The sequence below is a fragment of the Diadema antillarum genome, unplaced genomic scaffold (assembly GCF_040938485.1).
Source record: "Diadema antillarum isolate AM-2024a unplaced genomic scaffold, OU_Dant_1.0 scf00000029, whole genome shotgun sequence".
Taxonomy (NCBI): Eukaryota; Metazoa; Echinodermata; class Echinoidea; order Diadematoida; family Diadematidae; genus Diadema; species Diadema antillarum.
The window spans coordinates 5,877,751-5,897,996 of NW_027270918.1; the positions used below are offsets into that span (position 1 = coordinate 5,877,751).

Sequence of the window (20,246 nt, forward strand, 5' to 3'; positions counted from 1 at the left end):
CATTTGTCCCCTTTCAACTTGGACCTTCCAAACTTGAATCCTGCCATCAAAATGTGGTTAGAACACCTGAACGATATTGAATAGCTGCAGCTGACTCATACAAAAGAAAAAGAAACTGGCAAAGATCATAACGGGTCTCCATACTTTAAGAAAAAATAAATAAACTAAAGACAATGGTCCACCTTTTAAAGCATGATAACATATAAATCGATGTGTCTGTGCAAAATAATACACATTCAAGATGTTCCAAGTAGGGCAATGTACAGCACATGCAATGGCCACTTCAGACTTCTAGGAAATCACACATAAGCCTGTTACCTCTTTATCTTTTTAAATACATGTACCTTTCATTCTGGTATTTTTAATGTTTATTGGTTTTTCAGGTTTGTCTTGCCTTAAATTGATTTTTGTGAGCATGTAACAAAACCCTTTTGCTATTCTTTAGTCTAAGGACATCAGCCTGTCTTTATAACTTTCACCAGGGCTGCACACTAACCCATTTCTTCTACTGGTCCGACCTGTCCCTGTCTGACCAAGAGGCCAGTTTTTCCATTTTTTTACTGGTTCATTCCTGAAAAAGTTACTGGTCCGACAGTGATTTTTTACTGGTCTGGACCGTCCAACCAGATCCAGTGTGCAGCGTTGCTTCTACTGTTTTCTTTACCAATCTGAGCACACACTCTTTAGCACAATTTCCATTTCTTTTGCATTGTATTATTGCAATGTATATTGAAATAGAGTAAATATTTTCTCACAGTTTACAATAATTTCTAATCTACCCTTTCCTCACTTTACCTCATTTGACCAGTAAGGTTTCCACAGAGTAGTCAATATTTAGGCTTGACTTGTTTTGTTTTGTTTTGTCTTGTTTAATAGCCTTGTTCATTAGACATTAATATTGAGTTATTGTACATTGACACACAAGATAGAAACCAAAAGTCATCACTACAGAAATCTTGTAAATTTGGCAGGCAAGCATGATATAGTGCCTTGTGTTAAACTCCACTTGAAAACCTTGCTATGCACATACAGACAGACAGAAAGACAGAATAGACATGTAACTTGATGAGAAGTCTAGACTGCTGAATCCTGGATCCTGTGCTAGCCACATCACTGTTGCTCTGCTATAGTCCACAAAGCTATCACATTGCAATCTTTCACAACACAAGAGGTCAGTTATATGTGGTCTCAATATGACTCGATAGTCCTCCATCTAGAATATCATGGTTCCCTCGCGCTCAAAGTGGCTCTTCCTCTTGCGAGGCTTCTCCTCCTTCCACTCCAGAGGGAGCTCTTTATCCCATGACTCCTCCTCCACGTCGTCTCGAGGTTCTCCTGACCGCGGCGATGCCACCAGTATGGGGAGTGGTCCACATTCGGCACGCATCTCTATCACGTGTAGCCCCTTTCTGTCTGCTATTTGTTGGTGTGTTTCCTGTAGCAGCCAAATATTCAAAATGGAATCTCGATCAGAATACAGTATGAAAAATCTGCAATAATTGCTAGGAATATGTACATGGTGCATATGAGCAATAGGCATTGTTGACGTTACTTGGCAGTATATGTTAATTCATCTACTGGTTTTTTTTTTTCCATACTAGTACAACCACCATGCTAGATGAATTCCAGTTGTCCATCTACTTGCCCATTTAGACATCTCTCTGTTCAGACTCAAACCCACTTCATGCTATTCCATTAATTTTAAAACATGATACATGACAGTGGGTTTCATTAATAAACATATTTGAGTACAATTAAGTGAAGTTGAAGGGTTAAAAGGTTGAAGTCAATGTCTTCTAGTTTCAGTTTTCAACACTACAGGTACACTATACTACCAAAAAAAAAAAAAAAAAAATCAAGTTCTGTACATGAGAGTGAATACACCAATTGTGCAAACCTTGTCAATCTTGGGCAAAATATTTCTCCTTCTTGAATTGCTAGACATGCCTCACTGACAGGCTGCTACGAAACTTACTTTTCAAAAGCCACTGGCCCGGGCAGCTAAAATTCAGTCGGGCAAGTAGAATGAATGGCCTGTCTGAAGTATAGGGCAGTTGTTAAATACAAGACACCTCAAAAGCACAAATCATGCTGTAAGGGTTTGGGGGGGGGGGGGGCATTTTCCCATGTCAACTTAACTCTTGCTGGAACACGCATGTATCTCCAAGAGTGCAGTACATGCAATAACTAGAACACATCAAAATCTACAATACCTGTTCCTTTGTTCAGGTCATCAGAGATATGTGCTGTCGACTGCACTAAATTTCATAAGTGACATATTGAGGGAACAGATGTGTACCTGATTCACAAATCCATTGATGGCTGCTCTGGTCAGGTTGATTGGATTCATGGAGCCGTACACCCTGGCATAGAGGTCCTTAATCCCACCCAATCGGCAGATCTCCTTGATGACTCGGTGACACCTCAGGCCATAGCCTGTACAGTGAGTATGACATTGACCGTGTGTTCCAGTTACAGGGCACTCCCGTTATTACAAACACAGTTATAACGAAATGCTTGTTACATCGAAGTAAAGATTCAGGTCAAGATTATTATAAGATTTCTGTGGAAGAATAACAATCTTTGACTATCGTAATCACATCTTTCACACAGTGCATGCAAGCCACATACTGCACATGACTCTTATATGGTGGAACTTTTACACACATCACACACATCATTTTTCTAAACACACATTCAATCAACACCGAGCTGGTTTTCTCATGCCAAAGGAAACTGATTCACAATGCCCGAGACTCCCATACTCCTATACCTGTGAAAAAGCAGAATGCCTGATGAACGTGGGTAAAAATTACCATTAGCCAATGCACAAACGATGCAAATACTGGACGGACCAGTCAAAATCTTCATACACTAACAAAAAGAACTACTTCACTGATTCTTTCAGCAATTTGGTATTTTAAAAAAAAGAAACAAAAAAAGAGCAAAATGTGACCCTGCTACTAATCTACATGTACTGCTAACGCATAAACGTGAATACAATTTCTCAATATATGTCATCTCACCTTTGTTTTGCTTGCGCATGCGAATTCTTGTCACTTGAAACTTGGTTTCAATGTCATGGTATACTGCAAAAATCAAAGACAAGAAAGAGAGAAAACCATCATTTTATGAAGCACACTGAAGCAACAAAAGTTCTTTTTTCATTCTTTTTTTTAAAGTTTACTTGTGTAAAACAGTCTTTAAAGTTAAAAGTGACTACAATCTGCTCTCATTCTCTACTTATAATTAACCCCAGAAAGTTCAGGGCAGTTTATCAAATGAAGTATTACAAATGTAAGTATCAAGACTGAATCATTCACAAGTGAAGTTGACATCCACCACATACAGCATTGAGCCAATACTAGCATATCATTGGACAGACACCATTTGCCATTAGAGTTGACATCTGAAGTTTTCAAAGTTTTTCACCAGGTATATCGCAACACAATATTAAGGACAGTAGACGGAAGCCAAAAGTCTCTTCATTTCTTACAGACATATTTACATAATAACCCTTTTATAATCTGCAACTAAATCATCGAAACTAAATGTAGAATACAACAGAACAGTATGCAGAATACAGTTGGGTATCAAAGTTGATCTTACTTGTGTGGCCGTCATATCGTTCAATGTAGTGCAGATTGGTGGCTGCCTTGTTCTTTGCTTTCCTCAGAGCCGATATGACATCAGGTGCTTTGCCCATGGCGTAACCTGTTAAAATTGGAGGATAATCAAGGACAGAGCAAACAAGGTCAGGATTGGAATTGTTCACACAATGAGGTTGTACTCTTTATTTTTTCTTTTTATTTTCTTTCATTTGGGTAAAATTTCTTTAAAGGTACGGTTTACCATTGGGAGCAGTAATTAAAAAAATGTTTGAGTTTCACATTTGATGCATACATAAGCAGTAGGTCAGTTGAATCACAAAACATCCTACCATATAAAAATTTTGCAATAAACCTAAAGTGTAAGGAGATATCACTATTTTTCTCAATAAACCATAACCGTAGACAGTGTATTCTAGAAACAGTCTTAGTACAACTATTGTTCACATTTTGTAGATTTAACAATACTTAACATTGATTATACTGATTAACATCCTTTATCATCGCTGGGGCGACAAGACCTCGTATCTACAAAATGTCAAATGTTCAGGAGAAAAAAAAAAAACATGGCAGCCAAAGCACTGTATCAAATGGGAGAGCCTTTCCTTTGACATGCCGTGGTGGCTTCATTTTGGGGTAAAGCTAGGATTTGAACAGAACATCACTTAATCGATTATCTGACCATTAATAAAAAAAGAGTCACTTTCACCAAAATTTCAGATATGAGGTCTTGGGCGATGTTATATTAGTTATTTCCATCCCTAACTCACATTTTAGAATTATTTTGAAGTACTACAGCTTGGTTTTTGTATCATCTGCAAATGGCTAGTAATGCCTTTAAAATTATTCTCTGAGAAGAAATCTACAAAGCATTATGTTACAACTAAATGATGACCCATGAAAGTGTTAGATTTGCAGGTTTATACATAGTAGCGGTATTAGCAAACAGCACATGCTGTTCGCAAAATGAAATTTTAAACAAAGAAATGGGATCTCTTCACACATTGCATCTAAGGAGAGTACATTATCCTGATAGAAGGAATGTCAAATATTCCACAACAGTCTGTCTGGAGAGGTGTAAGACGAGTAGGTAAGATACAGGAAAAGTCTATAGACAGTGTTAGGACAACAGGTTTTTTTAATAGGCAATGAACCCTTAGCATGACAGAGGCAAACAAGTGCTCACCCAGAGCCCCATTTCCGTTGCCGACGACGACGAGAGCTGACATGGACCGTTTCCTTCCCACAGACCCTGTCATGTTGAAGACCCTTCGCACTGTGATGACACGGGAATCAAACCCTTCAAAGTTTTCTGGTCAGAGAAAGATACAACAAAGTGTTTTTAGGCTCATGATGCATGTGGTACTGTCACAATCTATTTTTTTTTTCTTTTCCTCAAGTAAATGTGATTGATTTATTTAAGATGTTAACCCATTGAAGATGAGTCCTGAGTATACTCTGGCAGGGGTTTAGGGGAAATGCGTGTTGTAGCAAAATCAGCCCATCCTCAATGGGTTAGATATGACATCATCTACATGCATCAGTAAAAGACTCAAAAAAAAAAGTTGACAGAAGTCTCAATGATTTAGGCAGACTTAACAAACTCCACAGCTCAAGTAGAGACAATTACATGACTCCTGATTTTATGTGGGGAAAATCATCCAAGTATTTCACATTCAAATATTAATTTTCACGCACCTCATATTAGAGAATGGGAATGACGGTCTGATTATCATGTTTTGTGAAGGTAGTAACCCTCCTCTGGATGTATGATGCAAGTCTCTGACTCCACTGAGCTCATCGTGGTTTAAAATCAACACTAAGATGTATAGTAATGTCACACTATTCAATTTCAACACCTTTATCTCCAGGAGTGCCTGCTTTGTTTGAAAGAATACAGAAAACACCAACCTTGAAAAAGAGAAATGAAACAGAAATGCAAACAGATTTCTACCAATCATACCAAATGGGGTTTGATTGTAAGTTTGACCTTTATCCATCTGACATCAAATGGAAGAAGCACACAGGGGGCAAGAACATTCAAATCATAGTGATAAAGCATCTCCAAATTTCAACTAAAAGACACAAAACAAGTACTTTTGGTATGTTCAACACACATCTGTCTTTGATTCTAAGACAGCCTAATATTGCAATTTGATTTTTCAATCATTGCACTGCATGATCTACTCACCTCCAGGAATCGGGTCTGGAGGACCAAGAGAGCGTCCACCCCAGCTCTTGGAGGTCCATCCCCTCTCCTCGGGGGGAACCCTGCGCTTCCTCTTCTTGTCCCACTGCTCTCTAATCAGCCTCAGCCGCTCCTCTCGCTCCGGGTCAGGCTGCTTCCGCTGGATGGTCAACACCTCCTTGCCCTGGGTGACCGGTGCATTCAGACCAGGCCATGCTATCCTTGCTTTGCCTGGTATAACACAAAATGCCATCAGCATTGCAAAGAGGAAAGTTTGATTTTCTCAAACCCAACAAGTGCTTGGGTACTCTTGCTGCAAAACTTTTCAGCTTGTCCTCATTAAATTAGCACCTCTGAATTGTATCATGTCTCAGATATCAGAGAAAGATTAGATGGAACTAGTTTAATCAACTGAGTGTGCATGAAATCAGAAACAAAATCACAAAGATTTGCCAATTTGAGACAAAATGATCATTAACTCCGATATTTAAAATGTGTTGCCAATTAGCCAATCATTACACAGCCTAGAGATCTGGATGCTTTTGATAATTCTACAACTGAAAGAGACAATGGTACACTATCAAACTAGAGTTCAAATGGAAGAGAACTTTTTTAATTCTATCTTTATATGAAACACTATCAATGAACAGATAAAATTATGACAAAAAGAAACAGGACAAGATCACAGAAATATGATTACCGACACTTGATGCATTAAAGAAAAGCTCCACATTAAATTCATGCCACATATCAGAAAAAAAGACGGTCTGGAAAACAGTTTACATACGATATACTGCATAAGCCTGAGACCCCATGATCTTCATGTTGAAAAGTACTGCAGGGCCCAAGTCTCTCCCCTCCCCCGGAGCTGGGGGGGGGGGGGGGGGGAGATATACAAATCTCGAAGTTTTAAAGATTGAAATCTTGTTGGGGCAGACCCTCTGCCATGATGATTCATGGTCATCATAAACAGACTGCCAGAACAATAACCAGTCATTATTTCCTGAAATGAGCTCACATACAGTTATCTGTCCCTTTATCAAATGATCAGACCCATCACTGTTCTACTTCTTTGAAATCAATGTGTAATCATCATGTACACACCTTCACCGATGATTTGTCCCCTGTTTAGATCCTTTTTCAGTCTCTTTGCTGGTCTCTTGCCCCTGGCCTTGCGAGCAGCCTTCCCTGTTGTTGCCACCATTCCTTTCCATAGCTGATCAGCAGTCACTGCAAATAAAGTATGAAGAGATTTCACCTTTCTAGCAATATTCAGGACTGTTCCACGGCTGTGACGAGACAGTGAAGACATAGAATCTCTCCTGTATCAAGTCAATCTATCACAAAATTATCAAACACAACTTCAAAACCTACATTCTTCTTTCTTGATTATCTTTCATATTGGTGAATCATAGAACTTTAAAAATATATTTTCACATCGATTTGGTATGTTTCAACTTTTCATTTACTTGGCAAATTGATCAGCAAGACATCTCTACTCCACACCCACCCCCCTGCCAAAAGTACATTCTACCTACACTCTAGTTAAACAGAACAAAAAACACACTATTCCAATTCATCTCTACGTGTATTTCCAGGTTCTACTGTACATTTGACTGTTAGGGTGACAGAGAGAGTAAATGACATTAATGAAGAGGTACAATATATGGATCTAATTTTATAAAAGAAGTTGAATTCACTAAAACTCATGATTTCATGATACATTTTCACCCTCACCTGAAGCACACTTTCCTCAAAACCACACAAGAAAACAGACATTGTGACTTTGTACTCACATGTGTTATACCAACTAGTGTACCTCTTCAGTATCTGGTAGCTTTGGGAAGACTGAAGGAGGCATGGATTTGGCCTAGATAGGTCTAGGCTTGGGCTGGTTTGCTTGCATTCTTTGGATGTTAACACAGACAGCTGTCTTCCATAACAAGTTGAGCTTCCACCGCCTATGACTAATCCTGCAAAGCATGAAGAAAAGTAAATATCAATGAGTTTGGAGAAATAAAAAGACAACACCTTGGTGGAAAGAGAATCAGTACAGATGGCAGGTGAAGCACTGTAAGAATTTAAACACTGACAAAGACAAACATACAAATTATTCTTTATTATTTAGTACTGAATTAAGGTATCATTCTATCAATCCAATCCCTGTTTATTCTAAGAATTAAATAAGCAGTTGTGCATACAATTATTGGCACCAGCACCAAGGGTCCAAGGTTTGACCTCCTATGCCAAGGTTCAACCATGCGCACGCAAATTTTAGACAGTGTCGTGGTCGAATCATGGGCGGCTTGCGTTACATGAGCAAAATTTAAGAAACATTCTTGGATAAATTCCATTTGAAAAGGAGATTGTCCCATTGATTTTGTGGAATAACTAAAGAAAAGCCGTCACTATTAAATAATAGGGAGCTTTAGATTTTAGACGTGGGGACGTTCAAAAGAAAAAACCATGATCTGAGCGTGCGCAGAAGCACACGTCAAGTCGATCTATTTTTAGCTTGCGTCACCTGAGATTTTCACTACGTGTACCGGGCTATTTTTACGTCCGCACAGTTTGCAACGTAGAGAGCTACTTCATGTACGGGTACCGATCATATGGGGGCGCAATTTTATTTTTTATACGTTGCGTCCCAGCGTAATCTAAAGCTACTTTTCAACGCGACGTAGGGGAGAGGAGAACGTCCAGCCCACCCGTCGTTTCAAACGTCCGCGCGTCAAAATCTAAAGCTCCCTATTGAAACTGCCCACAAACAGGGATCCAGACTCCTGACTCCTTCTACTACTATTCCAACATGCTATTTGGGATATAATTCAACTCATGATTTTTTTTTTTAATCATGGTCACAGTAGCTAGACCTGTATGATTAAATATGACACTTTATTTATATATTCAAATTTTATTAGAGTTGGAATAATTTAATTTCATGTTGTGATTTGTTGTCATTCATTCACCGAAGATATTGTATTGATTTTCTTCACACCCAAGAATTACAATAAAAGAGAATAAAAACATCTGATGATCAACATGTGTAATTTTTTGGGCTACTTATACTGTAGTATAATACAATCTATTTATTGTTGAAGTGCATGCGGCAGCATTCCCCCTGCGCCCTGCTGCCCTAGCGTTACACATGAGCTATACTAGACAGTAGACTGACTGACTGGAGTAAGGCACTGCACTGCTACTTGCTAGCATACATAATATGGCATATGATGCGCTTGGATACGTGCGGGTGTGTACATTGTATAACTCGTTAGAGTCTATCACTCATACTAGTAGTCGTCATGATCATTGACCATGTTGACGATGGTCTCATTCTCATTGACTATCTCAATCTAAATTACTCTTACCAATCTACACCCCAAATAAAAATAGAACGTAAATCTAAACTGTATTGCATAAATAACGACGGAATATACTTCTGAAAATGGTTTGTAATTAGTAAAAATCAGCTTACTTCTTGCAAGAATCGTGCAGAGTTGAGACACGCTACGCTGACAAATCGCCATTTTTTATGAGATTCCAGTATCGGCGTTGATAGTTAGCCTAAATTTGTGCTTTTTTTATCTTTACAATTTATTTATCAATCTAAAAATCTTTTTTTAATATTTTTTGTTTTGAAAGATATATAATAAGTACAATTATCACTTTTTATGTTTTAAACAGTCAGTATAATCCATAGACCTTCAATATATTTAGCTTGGCAGTACAGAATTTAGTCTGCTCGTGTACCGTCATGATCATTGAGTCTCCTCGCTATGGCGGGAGGCGTGAGCCCGCGCGCATCTCTCATATGTAATATGTGTATGTATGTTAGCGCTAGGAGCGCACGAACGTCAGTATTCACAGCGATCGACCACAAGATGATCGGCGAAGCTTCGGGGCAGTTTCAGCGGATCTGCGCTGCGCTACCCGGGTCGGTGGTTGATCGAGATTGAAACACTGACAGTCTTCTCGCTACTGGCAAGAACTTTGAATGTTAATGACAAGCGTCGATCTCATCATGCATTCTTCAAAATACCAGCAAACGTGCGTTTCTGAGTTTTGAATCAACAATAGCATTCTGTTGACATCTGCAGCTGCATAGTCAATCCCATGAGATTTCTTAACTCAACAAAGGCAATCTAGCAAAATGTATTCATACGTTGTTCGCGAGGACAAAGGTAGCGTTTACCACGCTCTTATTGAGACTCTTTCTCAAAGGACAGACTGGATCCGTAAGACGGGTGACACCGTTAAGGCTAATTTAATCATAGCAGAAAGAAACACGATAAAGGTTCCCTTTGGGAGGCTTGGTAAGTGTGCTAACTTTATTTAATTTATTTCTTTTTTTTTTTGGTCATACCACGGGTAATTTGCAGCAATATGCCAATAATGAATAACAATCAACTTTGTTTGTTTTTTTCCTTGCTACTTCTCATGTTCTAATTCGAAAGATTACTGTTGTTTAATAGTGCTACTCTGTTGTGTGCTTGAATGAAAGACGTGCAGGTTTGTCTAGACTATGCACTCATCATAATCTTACGTATCATGTTACATGGTCAATGACAGTCGAGCAGTCCCAACAATAACTTCTACATAACATAAGTAATCATCTGCTATTGTATGAGTCTCAATAGACTGGTTGTCAACCCGGGTCGGGTGCAGAAACCAGTCGCGTATATGTGTTGGGGTCACTGGTGCGGTTAGTCGTCAATAGAATTTATGCTTTGATATAATGTTATGATAATAGTAAAAACAGTGCACTGCCATTATAACGAACACGGTATTATGAAATACCAGGTACCGGTTACAACGAAGTAAAACTTCAGGCCACAACATTATCCACTCGAAGTATTTTTATTGTTTATTCGGTTATGACAAAATTTCGATATAACAAAAGAAAACTGCTGGTCCTGAGGACTTCGTTAATGGGAGTCCACTGTGTTGTTATCAAGATCATATCATTTTTATCAAGGTCATGATGATGGGATCCTTCAACTCGTGAACTGCTACAGAGGTTCTGGAAGACTCAGTCGGAAAGCTGCTCTCATTGATGCCCTGACAAGCTGGAGAGAAAGGAGTGGGGAGGACATATCGTCATGGTTACCAGAAACCTATATCATTAGACCAAAACCCAAAGAGGAGGAACAAGACCCTGCTGGAGTGGTGGTCAAGAAAAGACCATTCAAAGTTCCCAGGTCTGACCAAAGAGAAGCATTCAGATCAGCGTATGCTGGAAGGAGGGATGCAAATTTGGGAGAAGTGTGGATTGCAAAATCAACTGCTGGTTTGAAAGGTGTGTCCTTTTGATTGACTAACTTGCCTTCAATACTCCGTAATCAAATGCTATATGTTCTAACTACATCCACACAAACATTTACTAAGCTCAGAGCTGCAGACAGCCTATCATTTTGAAAGATAGTTATTAGACAGAGTGATCATTTAAAGCTGCTAGGATGTGGCAAAAAAACTGCCTCCTCCTACTAAAGTTACAATTTCATCAACATGGCATAAAAGTAGCCTTTGCCAAAGGCAAATGTTAGATGAACCTGTTTCCATCCATGTACTGATGCATTCCTCTCTCATTCTGTCAACATGGAGAACTCATTTTAAGTTTGCTGTTTATCATGTACATTTACTCCTGTATAATGATAAATTCTTTGAATGTTATGAACTTGTTTCTATGAGTCGTCTTCACAGAGCACAATGACTTCAACCATTTTAAATTTTGAAATGGCACTGCACAAATAGGAGCTGCAACCTTCCATTTTTTGGCACATTAGTAAAGAGCAATCTCGTAAATGCCCTTGGTTGTTTTCTTTTCTTTACTTTTCTATATTTCAGGGGAGGGTATACTAATCTCCTCAGAATGTGAGGAGCTGCTTGCCTTCGTAGATCGCCAAACCCAGGCCCACATCATTCAGAAGTACATAGAGGACCCTCTGCTTCTGCCAGGAAGAAGGAAATTCGACATCAGGTTTGCCCTTGAGAGTGCTTTATGGCATTGTGTCGGTAAAAAAAGCAAGAATTCTTTGTTCAGTGACACCAGAATCATGTATATTCAGAACTTGGCATGTGTCCCTTCAGTAATTTGAGAAATTGTTCAGCCACATGGATCCTTCAGTGGAGTGTCACATACACATTGTACTTCAAATATTTCCCTGTGCAGATCAACTTTTCCCTGCTAATTGTCATATTGGATGTAGAAGTGTTAAAGATTCTAAACGTAGATGTGCAGGCTGTTCTGGACGTTCACAGGATGAAGTTATTTTTTTGTTTTTTAGTTTATATATGTGTATGATAGGAGGCACTACATTTCTTCCATTGCTTTCAGCAAACTTTGCAGCAAATCCAATTTAAAGTGAGAAGTTTGATATTTAAAATGGCAAATTAATTGTTTGTAAGGCCATGATCAGTGAATCTATGACAACTGAATCTGTCTGCTAAAGTATCTTTTTATGTATGTGTGTGATGATTATCTAAAATGTTTAGCTCAGACAAGATCTTTCCTTCCAAGATGGATTCAAATATTTGTACCTGTTCAATTCTGGTATCCTTCTCAGGAAAAGGAAACCAAATCACTATCTTTGCTGTTTATAATTCAGACATAAGAAGATGGTTTCCTTTGCTCTGTCGAGCAACATGATTTATATGTAATAGAGGTTTTGTTATACAGTGATTTGTTCTGTGTGATCCATACTGCATGTAGATGTTGGGTGCTGCTGGATCACGAATACAACATTCACCTGATGGAGGAAGGAGTTCTACGGACATGTGCAGAGCCGTACCAGTCACATGATCTCACCAATCTTGTGTGCCATCTCACCAACCACTGTATTCAGGTCAGACATATACTTTCAATACCCATCCCTTTTCTGTCCACCACCCTCCCTCCCACAATAAAACATAACAAAGCAAACGGTGTTTTTTGATGCAATGTTGATATCTTAAGAACTTTCAACTACACAACAGAAAGAGTCTTTAAAAATAGGGCCTACAGGTAAAAATATGCACCCCTGTTTGAATATCAAGCACTTGACAGTCATTCGTTGAGGAACTACGATATTTCAGGAAAACAGGAAATGAACACAATGTGATTCCACTGTAAAGATGAAAATACATACCCAGAATGCCATATTGACATAGCATATTTGCTTGAGAATGGTCTGAAACTTTTTATTTATTGACACACTTGATCAAACATTAACCTACAGTACTTACATGTTAGATTTTCTCTTTTAAATCTCACTGCAGGAAGCTCATTCCAAAGATTTTGGAAAGTATGAAGAGGGGAACGAGATGTTTTATCCTGAATTCAACAGGTTGGTTAAATAAATGTCTTTTTTTCTATATCTCTTCCTTTTCCTCAAGTAGAAAAGAGTTTACATACAAGCGTGTCAATGTTTGTATGTGAGTCCCAGAAACGTAGATTTTACTGATCAATCAAATCAAAACTTGAAGCTCCCAAGAACTGCTATAATCATGAAATATTGGTGAGGTAGACATTTATGTGCATTTGATGTGATATGATATCAGCACTAAAATAGTAGTAGTAGTAGTAGTAGTAGTAGTAGTAGTAGTAGTAGTAGTAATACATGTAGTAATAATTATAATAATAGCCATTTTTCAGAGTTAAGGTACCTCATTTTGTCTGCAGAGATATCTGCTAGTTACAGTACTAGAAACTTGTCAGTAGACAGCTAAATTGAATATAAAGCAAATATATTTTACTCGATCAGAATAAAAAAGTAAATCACATTAAAATATTCCTTTTTACAGTTATTGCTTCCTAAATTGGCAAATCCAAACTAGTCAAGGGATATTCCAATCAACCTGTAGAATAAGGGATTGGTTGATGGTAAAGTTGTATGTTTTTGGACCACAAAGTACTCTATTCACATCCATGAACTAATTCATATTCACAATAGCAAACTAGTGAGTTGGAAATTTTGATATGATAACCAAGTTGATAATATACTAGTAAAAGAAAATGGTTACACCATCTCTTTCACTGAACTGACACCTTCAAAATGTTATGAAAAGCCATTTCCTGTGGAAAAATACCAGTACTTCATGTCTGTGTACACTGAGTATTTGTAGTTTTATTCATTACATAACGGATTTCAAATACTGAAGCTGTTTACCACTGTTATAATTTTTTTATTATTTCTGTAGGATTTTAGAGGACCACTGGCAAGTTAACTTCAGGGATAAACTCTTACCTCAGATTGAACATATAATCAGATCTTGCTGCCTGGCAGTGAAAGAGGTTTGTATTTAGTCATTGGCAGATGTCATTATCTAGAAATTAATGAAAATAGATGATCATAGACCTGACTACTTTGAGGCTTATTCCTATGATTAAAGTAAATTCATTGAGATTGTTACTTCTAGGAATGATGAAATATCAGGATTTTGTTCTGATTTGAAAGTTTTTTAAGTAGGATTTTCTGGCTCTTTCCCTGATGCTTAGTGCTTGCTTGAATATTTCTGTCTCTTTTCAACCACGAATATAAGTTTGCTTTTGTAAGTTGGAAATGTCTTTCTCTCTATGCTTACTAAATATTGGACATCATATGAAGTTGAGTATCATTATCATGTAAGCAATAGTCATTGTCAGACCTGTTATGAGGCCTGCTAGAGAATGCTAAAACACTTTTCTTTTCCAGTGATGAACAGGTTTTGTTTGTGGGTTTTGTTTTCTTAATGTGTGTGTTTTTTAAGTCAAGATTTTCCGAATCAAAGTGACCAAGTTATAACTGGTGTATACTTGTGAATGTCCTAATACTCACATGGAGACTATTTGCAAGTCATCTATGCGACTCTGTCCTAGAGGAAATGTGTAACAACACAAAAATATAAGGATTCATTGCTTTACTAGGTTGTCAGTGCTCCTTGTGATGTTGGTTATATTTTGTCCTTGGCCATGGTAGGAGCTAAGCACTGAAGGACTCGCCTACCACAGCTTCCAGCTTTTCGGCTTTGACTTCATGGTGGATTCTTGTCTTAACATGTGGCTGCTGGAGGTCAACAGCGCCCCCGCTTGTGCAGAGTGAGTATGTGGTGAAATGCTTATTGAATGGGATATAGAGCAGCACAGGTGATGCCAGTTTGCACTGGTAAGGGGAACTCAGAAAGCCTACAGTATGAAAAATTTGTTGCCAAAAGGTCTTGGCACATAAATCCATCTTCAGCTTTCAAGTGTTTGTGTAAGAAATTGAGATCCTTGATCTTTTTTTTTTTTGCTTTCAAAATCATGTTTTAAACTAGAAATGTCGCTTTGGCGACTGGTATGCCTCCGCCATAATGCATGATTTTCCCAATAGGTCTAGATAGTACATGTGGACAATGTGTGATTACATTTTCACAAAATTGGCAAAATATTGAAATGACAAGTTTGTCACAAATGTGTTGAATGTTCACCTTCCTTGACCTAGGTTTAATTGGATGAATAGGAGAGCATGTATCTAGGGATTTAAGGACTTTAACTTGACTTTGACCCATTCATACATTTAGGCATTGAGTAATTTTCAAGGTACAGGTGTGGAGAAAAAGTGCAATTTCTGAATTGAATAGTAAATTGTTACCATTTTCATCTGGCCCTTGACCCTAAAATATCTTCCGTCCGTCCGTCCTTCCGTCCGTCCGTCTGTCTTTCCGTCCGTCCGTAATGAATTTTGTGGACAAGGTAACTATCAAAACCTGTTGAGGTATCCTAATGAAACTTGGCATGTATGTGTATTAGGGGGTGAAGTTGTGCCTATCAACTTTCGGGTGCACGTGCTTGAGGTCAAAGGTCAAAAGGTCAAGGTCAAATACATAAAATTTCACTATTTCCACCATATCTATGCAATGCCTGAAGATATTTTCTTGAAACTTAGTGTATACATGTATTACCCAATTTAGATTCTCTGGTGAAAGTTTGGGTCATGAGGTCAAAGGTCAAAGGCCAAAAGGTCGAGTAAAAGTATTGAAACATCTTTTTTTTCTCTGTAAATTGGAAAATTGTTCAAGGTATCTTCATGGAACATAGTATATACATGTACTGACTGGCAGTGATTATCTAGAGAATGTAGGGTTCATGGGGTCAAAGGTCAGGGGTCAAAGGTCAAGTGCAACACTTCAAAATTTTACTATTTCCCTCATGTTCATGCAATGCCAGCAGGATTATTATTTTTTTTTTACACTTGGTGTATGCATGTGTAACCTAATAGAAATTCTCTGGAGAGTTTTTTTTTTCTTTTTCTTTTTTTTTTGCCTCAAAGGTTAAAAGGTCAAAGATCAAGTGAAAGTGCTGAACTAACTTTTTCCTCCATATCTCGGAAGTGGCTCGATTTATCGTGAAACTTACTGCATATTTATGCATGTTCTACCTGAAAGTGATTACCGTATCTTATGAATTTTAGGGTCAAAGGCCAGATGAACATGGTAACAATTTACTATTCAGTACAGAAATTGCACTTTTTCTCCATACCGGTACCATGAAAATTACTCAATGCATAAATGTATGAATGGGTCAAAGTCAAGTTAAAGTCCTTAAATCCCCAAATACATGCTCTCCTATTCATCCAATTAAACCAAGGTCAAGGAAGGTGAACATTCAATGCATTTGTGACAAACTTGTCATTTCAGTATTTTGCCAGTTTTGTGAAAATGTAATCACACATTGTCCACATGTACTATCTAGACCTATAAGGAGAATCATGCATTATGGCGGAGGTATACCAGTCGCCATAGCGACATTTCTAGTTAAAAATGCATTGTTTTGGCATAAGATGTGGGTTGAGAATGGACGTCCACAAGAGGGTCAGTTGTTTGAGATTAGAAAGGAATCAAGGGCTGAATATCATAAAGCTCTAAAAAGAATACTGAAAGAGACTGAATCAATAAAAAGTGATAAAATTGCTGCGGCTATTGCATCTGGTAATTCAAAAAATTTGTGGAAAGAGATAAAAAAATGTAACAGTGTTAAAAATGTGAAAAGATATCCAAATGTAGTTGATGGAAAGCAGGGAAAAGAGGATATTGCTGAAATGTATGCACACAAATTTGAGAATCTGCATAACAGTGTTTCCTTTGATGAAAGAGAAATGGCTTATTCTCAAAAACAACATTGATAGTCTACTGAATGAAAAATGCAGGCGTGATTCATGTACTCATGGTGATCATGGTATATCAACAGCTGAAGTGTTCAATGCTATAAAAAAGCTGAATAAGTCTAAGAAAGACGATATTACTGGAGTAATGTCAGATCATTTTATTTATGGTAACAACGCTGTAAGTGGATATGTTGCTTTGTTGTTTACCGCAATGATTAGACATGGGTATATGCCTGAAAATATGCTTAGAAACACAATGGTCCCTATTCCAAAGGGAAGATGGGCAAATCTTGGAAACTCATGTAATTTTCGTGCAATAACTTTGAGTAGTATAATTGGAAAAATCTTAGAATTAGTTATTATGAATAGAGAACTAGATCATTTATGCACAAGTGATCTACAGTTTGGGTTTAAAGAGGGGATATCTACGACAATGTGCACAAGTATGGTTAGAGAAACAGTTTCATATTTTCTCCATGATAAGAGCAATGTTTCTGGTCTTGTGTTGGATGCCAGCAAAGCCTTTGATAGAGTCAACTTTGTCAGATTATTTGAAATTATGTTATGCAAAGGGGTGTGTCCAATGTTTTGCAAGCTGTTGCTAAATATGTACTTAGATCAGAAGATCAGACTCAGATGGAATGGAGTTTATTCTGATTTTTTCACGGTTTCAAATGGAGTTAAACAAGGTGGTATATTGTCTCCATGTATGTTCTGTCTCTATATTGATGGGCTTCTGCATCAACTGCAGGCACTTGGTGAAGGATGTTACGTGGGTCAAATGTTTAGTGGCGTTTTCTCATATGCTGATGATTTGATCATTTTATCCCCAAATGTGTCAGCTCTGAAGGAAATGATTACTATCTGTCAAAAATATGCTTCTCAATTTGATTTGAAGTTTAATAGTGACAAAAGTCAGCTTATTATATTCAAATGTGATGGAAAAGAAGTTGTAGATCCAAGGATAACAATTAACGGAGAGTATGTGAAAGTTGTAGACAATATATGTCATCTTGGTCATATTATTACAAATGATAGTATGCATGCTGATTTGTCTAAAATTAATGGTGATTTTAACCGTCAGTGTAATATTTTACTGAGTAATTTTAGATATGCCAAGTGTGAGGTACGTAATGTTTTGTTTCAAAAATTTTGTTGTAGCTTAATATGGCTCTCTGTTATGTCCATTATATGACTCCTCTTTAGATGCGTTATATAGACACTTGAGAACTGCTGTTCGAAGAGTATGGAAAATTCCATGGCAGACACATAATGCATTCTTGCCTTTTTTATCGGCAATGATGAGCCCTGAATTATGGTTCCATAGAAGGTGTTTGAATTTTATAACAAAATCTTTAAACACAAAGAATCAGATTGTTTCTTATATAACAGGAATGAGTAGATTTGGTGCATATTCTGTACTAGGTGGTAATTTGAGATTTTTGAATAGTAGGTATTTTTTAGACCAGTCGAAGATAAATGAAAGATGGAATGCATTATGCGGTGAGATGGATGAAGCCATGAGGAATGCCGAGCAAATAAGGGAATTGATACATATGAGGGATTACAAAGAATTTTCTTTTTTAAACCTTCAAGAATGTAATGAGTTGATTTCGTTTCTGTGTCTACATTAATGTGGCATAGTGTAGCTGGAATGAAATACTTTCAGGGAGAATGCAGTTTTTTTACTGGCTACACTATTATACAGAACATAGAGTAAAAGATGCAATTTTTTTTTCTTTTTATATCATCATGACTGCTTCGGGGACAGTTGTTGAATTCTATACACATGTTGTGCTGCATGTACACATAGTTATATACATGCACACTGTCATTTTGCTGGTAGTCTATTTGCGGGAGTGTGTGGGAGTGAGTGAATGCCAAATTGTGAATGCATTCGAATGTGCGTATACGGGTGCATAGTAGAACATCGTACTTATTGAACAATGTGTGCATGTCTATGAGAGCATGCACGGGCGCACGTGCGCACTTGTGTGTAGTCAGAGAGTGAGGTACATTGTGCTGGATTGGGTGCGTAGTTTTTTCGCCGGGATATGGATGGGTACTGTGCTCCACTCTCTTCCCCGAACAGTCAGAGTGGGCACGGGTGTGGGAGGGTTGATGGGCGAATGTATTAATAACAGAAAATATGTGGATGTCTGTTGGATCTCCCTGAGGGCATTTTTAGACCTATGTGTGTGTCTGTTTAATTTTTTTTTTTTATATTTCATTTCTGTTTCCATGTCTATACATTGTATCTGCATGTTTTTAGGAATATGTTACTGTATATACGATATGTGCTTTGTAAGAAGCGAATAAAGAATATAATAATAATAAAGAGGTTTTTGCAGGTTTTAGACTTTGTGCCAGCTGAAAGGAGCCCGAAATACGCAAAAATTAATGTACTGCAAAAATTTCTGAGTTTACAGTATGTGATGATTGATACGGAAACAAGATACACGTAGTAAGTCTTGCTGGACTTTTTACATTTATACCCCAGTTAGTGTGTATACTTAACAGCCTCGTTTAGTGAAGTAAAGTCACACCTTAGTACAATGCTTCACAGATGTGCTTAATCTGTGTGCTTGCATGTATGCGCATAATATGTGTAGTAATGTACTGCAGGAATTATATCTTCATAATGTTTTTTCTTTCCTTTTCTTCTTCCTTATTTTTTCCTGCAGAAAACTTCTGCCAGATCTTATTGCTGGATTGATGACGTATGCCATCAATCCTCTCTTCCCTCCTTCTCAGGCAACCGAAGATGATGCGGGATCCCGAGTCTTTCGCAAACTGTAGAATGGTACAATCCTTCAGCACCTGTGCAATCCTTTGCTCCGTCCTGTGAAATGTCTCCCTGCTGGATACATTCATCCTTGATCTGAGGCTAGACACTGCAGAGTCATAGCTCACATTAATGAAATGAAATGTCCTTTGTATATGTATAAAGTGGGTAGCTTGAAGAACAGCATGTCCTTTGAGAAAGATTCCTGGGCACTGATCATGATGAAGAAAAATTTGTCTTTCAGTTGTCATCCTCTAGGATGTACATCCATCTTCAGTCATGCTCTGTGTTCATCTCAAATGACATCTGATAAGTACATGTATACCTAATGTATCAATAAAACTCTTTCACTGTGAAAAGATATGTTGCATTTTTATCTTGATGCATTACATTACAGTGCACTCCTATTCTAACAAACTGGGTCATAACAAAATTTTTGTTTCATTGCAACTGATTGACAAATTGTCCTACATTGACATAAATAAGCACTGAATTGATCAGTGTTTTAGTAGTAGCCATGATAAAAGAAAGCTCGGTGGTCTAGTGGAGATGACGCCTGTCTGGTG

The 20,246-nt window shown here is 37.8% G+C and overlaps 2 protein-coding genes across 2 annotated transcripts; one reads left to right on the forward strand and one right to left on the reverse strand.

The window, feature by feature from the left end:
• Nucleotides 1-488: 488 nt before the first annotated feature.
• On the reverse strand, nucleotides 489-9,323 carry LOC139740023 (small ribosomal subunit protein uS5m-like). Its single transcript, XM_071650621.1, has 9 exons — nucleotides 9,272-9,323; nucleotides 7,593-7,769; nucleotides 6,901-7,026; nucleotides 5,800-6,027; nucleotides 4,795-4,920; nucleotides 3,610-3,714; nucleotides 3,027-3,089; nucleotides 2,300-2,436; nucleotides 489-1,435 (listed from the first exon to the last, which is right to left on the reverse strand). The coding sequence occupies exons 1-9, from the start codon at nucleotides 9,321-9,323 to the stop codon at nucleotides 1,214-1,216; spliced, it is 1,236 nt and encodes a 411-aa protein (XP_071506722.1). The 3' UTR covers nucleotides 489-1,213.
• Nucleotides 9,324-9,936: 613 nt separating this feature from the next.
• Nucleotides 9,937-19,839, forward strand: LOC139738558 (tubulin--tyrosine ligase-like). Its single transcript, XM_071649182.1, has 8 exons — nucleotides 9,937-10,109; nucleotides 10,772-11,092; nucleotides 11,641-11,773; nucleotides 12,506-12,638; nucleotides 13,051-13,118; nucleotides 13,972-14,065; nucleotides 14,730-14,848; nucleotides 19,580-19,839. Exons 1-8 carry the CDS (start codon nucleotides 9,947-9,949, stop codon nucleotides 19,692-19,694), a joined length of 1,146 nt encoding a protein of 381 aa, XP_071505283.1. The 5' UTR covers nucleotides 9,937-9,946; the 3' UTR covers nucleotides 19,695-19,839.
• Nucleotides 19,840-20,246: the final 407 nt, after the last annotated feature.

What these genes read in the sequence shown, in the direction of transcription:
- LOC139740023 (XM_071650621.1), bottom strand. Translation starts at nt 9,323, where the DNA reads ATGGCGATTTGTCAGCGTAGCGTGTCTCAACTCTGCACGATTCTTGCA. An exon ending in CTGCACGATTCTTGCAAGAA is followed by an intron (nt 7,770 to 9,271) that starts GTAAGCTGATTT and finishes CATGCTTTGCAG; the next exon opens with GATTAGTCATAGGCGGTGGA. An exon ending in ACGATATGACGGCCACACAA is followed by an intron (nt 3,090 to 3,609) that starts GTAAGATCAACT and finishes TGATTTTTGCAG; the next exon opens with TATACCATGACATTGAAACC.
- LOC139738558 (XM_071649182.1), top strand. Translation starts at nt 9,947, where the DNA reads ATGTATTCATACGTTGTTCGCGAGGACAAAGGTAGCGTTTACCACGCT. An exon ending in GGTTCCCTTTGGGAGGCTTG is followed by an intron (nt 10,110 to 10,771) that starts GTAAGTGTGCTA and finishes ATTTTTATCAAG; the next exon opens with GTCATGATGATGGGATCCTT. An exon ending in TCACCAACCACTGTATTCAG is followed by an intron (nt 12,639 to 13,050) that starts GTCAGACATATA and finishes ATCTCACTGCAG; the next exon opens with GAAGCTCATTCCAAAGATTT.